The sequence below is a fragment of the Saccostrea echinata genome, unplaced genomic scaffold (assembly GCF_033153115.1).
Source record: "Saccostrea echinata isolate AGI-Se365-2 ecotype Australia unplaced genomic scaffold, CSIRO_AGI_Sech_v1 ptg000030l, whole genome shotgun sequence".
NCBI classification, from domain to species: domain Eukaryota; kingdom Metazoa; phylum Mollusca; class Bivalvia; order Ostreida; family Ostreidae; genus Saccostrea; species Saccostrea echinata.
Genome location: NW_026889779.1, coordinates 16,385,463 through 16,397,443, shown reverse-complemented (window position 1 = coordinate 16,397,443; position 11,981 = coordinate 16,385,463). Strand labels below are relative to the sequence as shown.

General features: G+C 29.2%; 1 protein-coding gene across 1 annotated transcript; it reads right to left on the bottom strand.

The window, feature by feature from the left end:
* Positions 1-7,225: 7,225 nt before the first annotated feature.
* LOC133196873 (uncharacterized) lies at positions 7,226-8,797 on the bottom strand. The gene is made up of 2 exons (XM_061332721.1): positions 8,742-8,797; positions 7,226-8,148 (listed from the first exon to the last, which is right to left on the bottom strand). The coding sequence occupies exons 1-2, from the start codon at positions 8,776-8,778 to the stop codon at positions 7,238-7,240; spliced, it is 948 nt and encodes a 315-aa protein (XP_061188705.1). The 5' UTR covers positions 8,779-8,797; the 3' UTR covers positions 7,226-7,237.
* Positions 8,798-11,981: the final 3,184 nt, after the last annotated feature.

The following is an 11,981-nucleotide window of genomic DNA, read 5'->3' as shown; positions in this document are numbered from 1 at the left end:
AAACATGAGACATGCGTACCAGTCTTAATTAAGTAATAAAGTTGTCTTAATAATCTTCCCTCGACAGCTTTATGAAATATAATGAAATATAAAGTAAATTATGGTTGATTTCTTTTCCCTGAAATTGTCTTTGATATTATTCATGCATACTTAATATTGGAGAGCAGTAAAAAAAATATTTGTTTGCATTAAAAAATATTATTAAAATAAGCAAAATGTCGATGCTTCATTGATTCATTTGAAAGGCATTTTATGTATAACGATTATTCTTTGGTAATAACTGTTCTGCTAGAATAAATCACTCACGCACTTTTGTCATGATTTTTTGAAATTATATATATATATATATATATATATATATATATATATATATATATATATATATATATATATATATATATATATATATATATATATATATATATAGAGTCGAGGAAAAAGGGAACTTTTTGAAGATAAACTACCTGACCAAAGTTATTCACTTTTGGCAGAATGTTTGGAAATTAAAGTTTTGCCTTTTGACAAAATATTATAAAGTTGTAATGTCATGTACATATGGAAATGGCATTTAAAGGTCGTAAGATATCGGAGTTTTGTTTTTGTTTTTGTTTTTGTTTTTTTTTTTTTTATAAAATAGCATTGCCAGAGATGTTTTCCTTATTACCAAGCTATGTGGAAAGATAATGTGACAAAATTCATATCCGTAAAATCTCTATGATCTGGAGTTCTAATGTGTAAACATTAATTTGATATCATAAATGACAAAAAAATGGCGACGTCGGGCGGTAATGCAGCGCACTAAATAATCATGCAGTACTGCATTAGCGGGGTATGTTTACTCTCCATACGGAAAAATTATGGGAACGATGGAACTACACAATCACGTCTTGGATACTGGTTTATACCCTGTAAAGAGGTTCAAGGATAGCTGGACTGGTTATCCGATGGAAGAGGTGTTTAATAGACCAACAAAAATGATGACCAACTGAAAAGTCAGGAGCTGGACGTCAAACGAGAAGACCACAGTCTAACTATGCGATTAGTAAGGTTTATGATCGGGATTGGGAAATTGTCGATTAAATGAATTACTTCTTTTGGTAGTTCTAGTCTGTGTGAGATGAATAAATAGCTAACTAATAGAAAATCAAAAGCAGTGTTGAATTCATGTTTCAAATTAAACTTTCAAAATTTTAAAGACGCACAATTCCTTTACAAATTCACAAACGCCACGAGCTACGTTTTGACGTTGATTATATTGCATGTCAATTTTTAATTTTATAATATATAACTGAAACAAAAATACTAAGTATAATAAAAATGTTAGCATTTTGCATGGACAACCCTGAAAACGTCAGAACGACGTCGGTACATTCGGTACAAGTCAATGCTGTCAATAGAAAGGTGCCGTGTTCTCAAAGAATGTTCACAAATTTATATCAGTTACCAAACTCTGTCTCTTGCTTTTGGCTGGTATCGTGAGATTAAACCAAAGATACACGGCACATAAATCAACAAACCAGCTGGGATGTATTTATAATTGTCAGGTACATTCTTAAAGATAATATAAACTTAATTAATCACGTTTTATTTGATCCTAGCAAAGTACAAACAAAAATGCATGTTTTGATGAATGCAGAATGAATAAATGAACACTCAGAATTTTTTTCCCTACTTTTGAAAAACGAAGATATTAACCATCAAAACATTACATACAATGATTTATGTTTTCACGAAATAATTTGTACAGTGGATACTGATAGTCAATGGCCTGATAGTCACAAGTCATTGTCAGATTGTATGACACATTGTAGCAATATCTAACACATTCTCAGATCACTCGACAAAACCACAGTAACCTTGTAACACAAACAGAACAGAAAGTCTTTATAATAAAAGTCAATTGTAAGTATTGATAAAACTGGGTCATGGTATACAAACATAACAATCAAATCAATTAATATAAAAGTAACTGTTATTATAAGAGAACGGATGAAATTGAAATAATCAAAACTCCTGATTAAGATTATTATTTAAAGTCTGCTATTGCTTTTTACTATTGTTTATTTTTTTTCTAATGCAAGCAAGTTGCAGGATTCACCTTTACATCAATAAGTTAGGTATGGACAATACATTTCATTAAAGACAAAAAACTTTGATATTTATTTCAAAGATCAAAATGACAAATTAGTTTAATTAACAATAAAAATAATAGAATACGCCTTGGAAGCAATTGTTGAAGATAATCTGAGAAATGTGAACTTGATCCACTAATTTCTATGGTATGTGGAGACAGACACAGAAATCGGTGGATGTTTTAATTGTCGATCAAACTTATAGGAAAAAAGAATCAGTTTTTTCAATTATTACAGCACATAATTTAGCCAACATTTGACTTGAGAAATAATTTAGTGATCTTAAAGTTTGTCTTAATTTTGAGATATTATCTTTTTCACAAGGAACGAACTGAACACGTTTGTAATGGACACGTTGACAAGTTCAGGATATTATACCAAATCAATGAAATATTTTCATTTAACCAGACAAACCACGGAAATGTATTGCGAAGTTATCTTTGACTTCTAACTTGAAGATAAAGGTCAAATGAAAAGAAGTTTTGACCTATAACAAATTTATATTTGAAGACAATGAGTAACTTCCCGCGTAACAATAAATGTCTACTATCGGCTCCGTCATTATCTAAGTGTCTGGTTTCCATAAGCACTTTTGCATGCTAATTAAAGTTTCATTTACGTACATTATTAAGAAGAAAATCAAAAGCAAGTAAATTATATGGTAATTTACTTGTTTATTTATTTGAAAATGTCATGTTTGACAATGTCAATATTGCATGAACTATTGGGACGGAAAAGTGAATAATTAAAACAGCGAATGATATTTTAGAATTTCGTTTTCTAAATCCTGTTTTGAAATACAAAGAAAAAAGTTTCATAACCTTTCTTAAAATTTTAAGGAAAATTGATAATTAAGAATTATCATAAATCGCACATTTTTGTTTTACCATAGTCGTGATTTTTATTTTGATTTTTTAGCTATTATAGCGATTATTAATACCTGACGGGAAAGGATTTCAAATAAAAATGGCTAAAATTTCCGTCTTTGTAAGAAATGCAGATCTTTGGACGCCTGAAAGAGAATATTTTCCTACAATATTAATGATTGTACACTGATATATGACATAAGAACATATAGATATTTGAAAAAAGAAGCAATATATATTAGTAAAATTAATATAAATGTATTCAGTTTTCTACGCTTTATATTTTGCGTAATAGTTTGGCAGTTTCATAAGCAACTAAATACGGAAGCCCATTTAGGACCTATCAAAAACATTCTTTAAATTCGATGTAACGAATTGTTGAAATTGATATAACGAATTAAATTCGTTATATTAATGTCTTTGAATCGTTATAACGAATTAAATTGTTATAACAAATTTCTTGAACTTGTTTTAACGAATTCAAAAATTTGTTTTAACGAATTAAATTCGTTGAAACTAATTCTTTTATACATACATACATACATACATACATACATATATATATATATATATATATATATATATATATATATATATATATATATATATATATATATATATATATATATATATATATATATTACTATAGGCCCTAACTGTTGAATTTTATTAAGTGAATTTAATTCGTTATTACAAATTTTAGAATTTGTTTAAACGAATTTAATTTGTTATAACAATTTTGACGATTCGTTATATCGAATTCAAAACAATTTTTGATAGGTCCTAAATGGGCTTCCGTATCTAAAACCATGTCCTAACGTTAATTAAAAAGATGATAGTATTTGTCATTTACGTCTAACCTTTTGTACGTTAAATTCTGATAGTGAAATATTTTTTGGAAAATTAGGGAACCCATTTGGGACCTATCAAAAATTTTTTTGAATTCGTTATAACAAATGTTGGAGTTCATTTAAACAAATTTTATCTGTTATAGCAATTTTTTGAATTTGTAATAACGAATTTAATCTGTTTAAGCAAATATTTGAATTCGTTGCAACGAATTCCATTTTTTTTTGTATTGAATTAAATTCGTTTAAAACAAATTCTTAAATTTGTTATAACGAATTAAATTCGTTAAATCGATTTAGATATATAAAGTCTATAGAAAAATATTTATAATTCGATATATATTGAATTATAGAATTTTTTTAAACGAATTTAATTTGATATAACGAATGGCGAATTCGTTTAAATGAATTTAATTCGTTATACAGAAAAATTCAGAATTCGTTTTAAACGATTTTAATTCGTTATAACAATTTTTTTAAAATCGTTATAACGAATTCAATAAATCTGTTATAACAGATTCAGTTCGTTATAACAAAGTCATTGTATCGACCATAGAACTTACGAAATGATGACTTTAAACGAGACTGTTGTTATTCTTGTTTCATCAACCAGTTTGTCAGTAACTTACCTCGTTTTAGAAATCGTTCATACGTAGGGCATGCTTTTGCGTATCGATTAAACTGAGAGATATATACCTGGTATGCAGGTGATATGCAGGTGCTGCCTAAGTAAGGGAAGTTGACTATTGAAAAGTTAGTCATCACGTTTAATATCATAAAGCTTTGTAGTTATAGGATACCATTCACGTCTTTTTCTAGTAAAATATCCAAATATGAAAAAGATATGTCAGACACTGTGGTATCTTTTATTTCAAGCTCACTGGGATATATCGTGTCGACATATGAATGGAAATATCTATTGATAATACGTCGTTGATATGTTGAATGCCACAACAAGTGTTTTCTTCTTCTCATGTATAATATTTTAAATAAATTCGGCTTTCTATGAATACAAAAATAGGTCTGCTAATAACGGAGCGCAACCTGGTCTCCAAAAACCATATAGATATTGTCCTTCAGAAACTCAAGCATCTTTTTAATATCAACTTTGGAGTATTTGTGCGTACACTCAGAATGTTTTTTTTAAAAATGATTTTGCAAATGACCAATGACAAGGTAAGTAAATTTACGAGTTCCATTTTTATTGAAAAAGCAGCTCACAATGATGTCAAAAAGCCTGGACTTTAATTTATTCTGGGGAATGGTTGTATATAGAGTTGAATAGTCGTAAAATTTGATGTTATTGATTTTCGTTAAATTCTGTAATTTCAAATTTTTCATAAGTTCCTTGGAATTTTTGAATATCCTCATCTGATTACATGTAACACCACTTCTCGAATATATTGTTGCACATTTTGGCCCTTTTAAAGTAAGTGATTTAGGTTCTCATTATTAACTACATTTTGTATATTTACGTCACCAGTACGTCGCCCTGAGCCCTATGTATTGTTTAGGTAGTATTCTGTTTATCTAAGGCAAAACATCTTAGTTTCATCTGAACGAAACTCCAATGAATTTTGACGTATCTAAAAAATATTTATGTGCATCTTATACAAATGTGTCATGCAATTTTCAAAGAATGGAATTATTACTAATTGTATATATATAATTATATTTAAACATTGAGAAATTTTTAAAATGATACTGATTTTTTTTAATTTTAGAGATATGCTTATTAATAATATCACACTCTTGACATCAATGATTAAATAAATTAGAATCTGATCTTCTCAGATCTGATAACTTAACAATTCTAGCTAATGGTTCTCAATGTGAAAAAAGCGAGCGAAACAAAACTGGATACTGTGTTTGCATTCCACATTTAATGAATTTATGCTAGGACTGTCACATATTACTGTAGAATAATAAAAATCATTATATGAATTTAAAGTTAACTGTATTAACAGAATTCGAGGAACTGTTACCTGTTTTCCACAGTCCAGATTTAAATTAAGTTCAATGTATTTTTTCCCATTTATTCATTATATTGCAACACATTCATGAATCGCATCGGATTGCAAATACGAACAAGAAATTTAGAACCAAAATTGAATCCGGATAAATATTCTTTATTATTATATATTATACAATTTAATTAATATACATACTGAATGTATGATATGAATAAATTATGTGAGACATTGTATTTAGATATAGATATTTAGATATTTAGCACCCTGCGTGGTGCTGTAGGGATTATTATTATATATTGTTATAGAGGGAGCTTAGTCAGGGCCCCATCCCTGGTAGCTGCCCTATATATCATCTTTAATGTTACAGGTCTGGGAAATAAATGTGGAAAAAAAATCATTGTAAATTCTCCGTAAAACTATTTCAAAAGAAAGAAAATGCATTGTGAAAGGAAAGATATATGAAAGCAAATATTAATTATTCTGTTTATCTGAAACAAAATACAAGTACATTAATTTTCACTTAAATGAAACCAATATTTTTGACTTATTTTAAGAAAAACAGGCGTAAGTATTTATGTACATTTATTTTCTTTCTCTCATTAAGGCATACAATAAACAGTAGTTTTTGAAGTTAATTTTCATAATCATGACATTTCTCGCCTCTACTAATGCCAAACAAATTTTCGTTTACTTTAAAAGGCAATGTTCTGCTGCAGCATATTAAGACTTCTATGAACTAATCAGTTTTATGAATAAATGCCTACTGGGATTTATTGTATACAATGTAACAATCATTAAATAAAGATAAAAATTGTACTCAGAAATTGTATACCAACTATGAAGGAAAACATCTAGGAATATAAACAAAATTTCTAGTAGTTTATAATTATTTTTATCAAAGTTTGCTGTAAAAAGAAATTGGAGCAGTGATTGATGTACAATGTTTTATATGAATTCTTTTATCCTGGATTTTAAATCCAGGACCACATATATTGTTATGATTAGAGTGCAAAAACTTAGTGTTTAAAGATGCTACTCTATGGTTAGCCGTCATTTAGTCAAACCACAGATGATTGCTTGGTTAATGATAAAAAATAACCACATGTTTAAATACTTAGAAATTCTTTATCGTCAGTAGCTAATGAGATTACACTCATAAATCAAAAAGACAATAATTATGTTCATTTTTTGATGTTCAATTCTATTTTTTAACAATATTAATAATACAACAATACCTGGGGAAAACAACAAAGCAACACCTGGATTTCAGTTTGGATAATACATGAAGCTGAAGCAACATTAACATTGTAGCTCCAAGAGGTTGCAAAGGCTTAAGACTTCACAAAATACTAGAAGTAAAATTCAAACTCTCGTTATTAATCACAAAATACTGATAAAGTCTAGATTTGAGTGTCTTGCTATGAAGACGATGAGCTTGATGGAAGAAGACAATTCTGTTTCCGACATAAATTTGTAAACTGATGTCCAATTTTTTCACATATTTTGCAAAATGCCTCTCCAACACTGCGTACAACGTTCACATAATGTTGAGGTTTGTGTATTTTATCATTTGTAACCAATGTCTTTGGTTTCACAGTTGTCGGGTTCATTGTAGATGTTGTAAATTTATTTGCAATTATAGATAATTTTTCTGAAGAAGTAGTTACTGCACTTGTAAATGTTATATTTTCTACTGTGGAAGTTGATGGGGGTACTATTGTTGCTATTTCATCGGCTGGTAAAATATTTTTTTGAAGCACTAGAAAATTATTCAAAACTCTCAGTATAAGACTTCCGCTGGGGGACACTAAAGATGTATCCACGTGTTGTGAATGTATGTCCATATTTCTTATTCTGTTATTATTGCTTTGAACTTTATTATTGACACCACCAGACATTGATGGACGCTTTGTTGATAATATATTCGTCTTGGTTTGAATTGTCTGTAATAATCCTTTTTCTGTTTGGAATGCCTTTCTTGTAGGAGCAGTAGCTGTTAGCGCGAAGAGAGGAATTAATGTTGTAGGTAATTTTATGAATGGAGCTTTGGCAGTGGCTGAAACTGTGGGAGTTGTTGTGCTTTGAATGCCATTAGAGTGATCTGGAGATAGCTTTCTTTGCACGGTGAATTCTTGATTTCTGACAATATGCAAATTTCTTGGAAAGTTGCCTTGAAGAAACTGCAGTAAATGTCGGACTTTGCCACTTTGCTGACTGGACCAGAATGGGCGATTTTGCCGACTTAAAAGGAATGGAGGACTGATTCGTTTAGAAAATGGTATAGTTGAATGGTTTCTCTTCAATCTCTTCAGACTTTTTAATGTTAGTTCTGAAAATGAAGAAAATTTTTTATCATTATTTATTAATGACAAGTTTCACTTAAAATTTTTTGACTCAATTCCATTAATTCATTGTTTTTTACGCAATGTAATTCTTAAGAATAGGAACATTTGATAAATGACCAGAGAAGAGTTGATTAATAACTATGATGTTTGCAGTTTCATCTCTGTATAGCGAAACTAATTATGGACTTGATACTTTAAAGAAACCAATGCCTTAAGCATGTGTATTTATAAATGCAGCACAAATGTTCTTTAACTTGAAGGTAAATTCATTCACCGACATAAAAGCAAATAAATCGATTGATGATTTTCCCCCACATTTTAATAATAATGCTTATGAATAAGCATTTTTGCATGCTAAAGTAAAAACTGATAAAATAATGAATGTAGATTGTTTTCTTAGTACAACATAACAGGTGTTTTAGGTTAACTTATTAATTTTGTTTCATGTCTGTCAAACGTACATGTCGAAGTTTCACAAAACTTTTTCACGACTTGATCGTTGAGAATTCTTTGCAAATTATTTTTCATGAATGCATATTCAAAATGCTGTTGAGTTTCAAAATATAAAGTTACTTACCAGTTTCAATATGGTCTTGGGTATTTTTTCTGTTCATTGTGGGATCAACGTTTAAAGGTACATTTCTTCCACTACACTTTGTAATACTAACAGAGAAGTATATAAAAACAGCGATGTTGACGAAATTAAAATTCCTCATAGCCTTGCCTAGGATACTTCATATAATATAACACAAAACTCTTCTTAGATGAAGATGTTGAAGGTTTTCTTAATTATCCCAGTAATTATTGCGTATAATGACTGAATAGTCTTACTTTTGAGCTGACAATGATTTTCACACTGGTAACCACAATTTATAGACCGAAATTGATAACACGTTGAATAATTAATGGCTTTGTGGATTATACTTACACTCTAGGGGTCATAACCTTTGCTATGCCAACAATATTTAGCTTAAGCATGGCGTCAGTTTTATGAATGATCGATTGTATTTAGTAATCGCAACAATTAGGTACGATTAACATCCTGAAAGATAGTATTAATTTAGCAACGTAACATCTCAGTTTGGTTGGCGTAAAAATAATTTTTTTTTCACAAGTAAAATGATTCCCAAATAAAATATTTACATATATGGATTGTATGAAAAAAAAAAACAAACAAAAAAAACAAACAAATATTCTTTTAGCTCAAAAGGATATATAGTTTCATTTAACTGAAGAAAACATATGTCAGTTGCATTGTACAAATACTTTCTCTTTCACCTTTTTTTTAAATTCATAAATTAAAAAAAAAAGATTTATTTAGCAAAAATATCAGAGATGCAGAGTATGATGGATAATAAAGGCATTTGAAAAGATCTAGAGTAAACATCAGGTAAGACGATTGCACGAATTTAGAAGACTAAGTTTTATTAAACAAGAATTAGTAATCAAAATATTTCGTTTGATCTGTATGTTGAAACATATGATCCGTTAATAGGTTTTAGTTGCAGATGAGTTCACTTATACTTGGAAAAAGAAAATATTTTATTAAAGTCAGGTAATGATGAATGATAGCAAATCAAGCAATTGTATATGCATGGATAAATGAATAAATTAATCAAAGCAATTGCCTATAGTGAATTTCACGTAAGTTCTTTTACAAAACAAAACAGGTTTAAGTTTTAAAAAAATATCATAATAATTTTCTTACATTCTGTTTACGGATTAACGGATAATTTCTTTTGCAACCTTAATTAATCAAATATGTGAAAATGGAACATAATTACATACATTTGAATAAGGTAAAGTAATTTTTATTTGGTGCATATGTATCGAAGAAAACACAACTAACTTGTCATATGACGTTATATTATTTCCCTCTTCATAAAGTTGCAAGTAACACAAGTAAGATGTGAGGTTTTGAATGTTTTAATATTATATATTTTTTGCTTTAAAAGCCTCAGATGCTGAAGCTAGATTGCACTAAACATAAATTGACTCTCCGTATTCAAAATAAATGAATAAATAATTTTTAAAAAGGATTCAACAAAGAATGAACCCCGAGAAGAAACGATTTATTCGAGGGAATACTTACCCCCCCCCCCCTCCTTAAAAAAAGCTAGAATCTTAAAAGTCAATCATTTTTTCACTTATAGTTGGAGTAGTTTATGAGAACTAACACATTCCTCAACTTCTTATTTAATCACTCAAATAGGTATTTCTCACATTTAAAAAAAATATATCGACTGCTCTTAATCGAGGATATACAGTTATTCCGGAACATCATTTCTAGAATTCGTGCTGGAACTGGTTGCGTGGGGTGATGATTTATGTAAAAGCAAATAATCTTTACCAAACCACAATAACGCCATTGTCATGTTCAGCAAGGTAATGCTGTGTAAGATAGAGTCGATGAAACAAATTTATAAAATTGAATGACAAATGTCATATAAAAAGAATGATTTGTTTATCAATAAAAAAAAACTGCATATGAATTGAATTCAAAAATATTTCGTTACTAGATTTATTAAATATACAAATGGAAATTGCTTACAAATAGATGCACGGAATATTTTAAAGCATGAGTTTAGTCTCCCGAGTATTACATTATTCTTTTTTTTATTCAATGTTAAGAGGAAAAAAGAAAGAAAACAATTATCTTGTCATGCGAAACTTTGGAAAGTTTATTAGAAAATTTAGTGATTTAAACGTTGCAAAATTGTAAAGTTTTCCAAAACAAGTTATAATTAGCTTTATATCTGCAGCACAGAAAAAAATGATTGACAGTGTTTAAAAAAACTGTCGTACATGGACTTTTTTTCTTTGCAACTGCGAAAACATTGTATATTCCAGATAATATCAATCTGACAATTCTGAACAAACATTTTTAAAGAAAATTTATGAGAAGGTCGGTGGCATCATGATATAAAAAGACGATGAAAAAGAATCAATCATACCTGAACTTTGATGTGAAATATTTTTGAATGACATTCGACTGAAAGGAGGTCGAATTTTAAACAGAGTAGGATTGTTTTCTTTAGCTGAAGTGTCTGAAAATGATGTCTCTTTCTCCTTTTTCGTATTTTGATGTTTGTTTAATTAATGATACCTGAAGCTATTCTGATTTGACATTTGTGATTTTCTGTGAATGTTTTGTTAATCAGCAGTTGGTAGTCGAATTCTTGCGAAATAACTTGCTCTTGAAATGAAAAGTAAATTTTGTTTTGAAGTGAAATGCATTCTATTGTAAACAAGAGGCGTATGAGCCTTAACGGCCACCTGAGCATAATACAACCCTGTATAGAATCCACGGAATGATAAATATTTATACACTAATACAAAATAAACTAAAAGAAAAGGGACGATCAGGGTTCAACGCAGTTGTTAGTCTGGTATTCAACAACAACTCCGAAGTTTGCCTGTATATGTCAGTGCTTACTACACCCATTACTATCACTAAACATTACAATAGTGCTTAAGCATAAAACACAATGTCACCAGACTACATCCAGCACAACCTGTGTCATATATTGGCCTCTGTAAGATGCCTAAATTGAAAAAAACAACCACATTACATATGTATTTCTTATCATAACCATGCACTTAATTTCTCTGCTGAATAGTCGAAGGCAGAGAAAAAGATTTTTCAAAGAATTAAATACATCTTCACTATATAATCAAAAAAGTCCTGTCCTGACTCCAGAACTCGTCACCCAGGGACCATGAAATTCACAATTATAAAAGAAGCACCCTTGCTCATCAAATTTATGCACTTAGTTTGTCTGCCTAAATACCCAGGAGAAGAAAAAAAGATTTTCAA

Bases quoted from the DNA above. Each gene is read 5' to 3' on its own strand.
- LOC133196873 (XM_061332721.1), bottom strand. From the start codon at position 8,778: ATGAACAGAAAAAATACCCAAGACCATATTGAAACTG. The intron at 8,149-8,741 runs GTAAGTAACTTT...CTTCATTTTCAG, and splicing joins CCAAGACCATATTGAAACTG to AACTAACATTAAAAAGTCTG.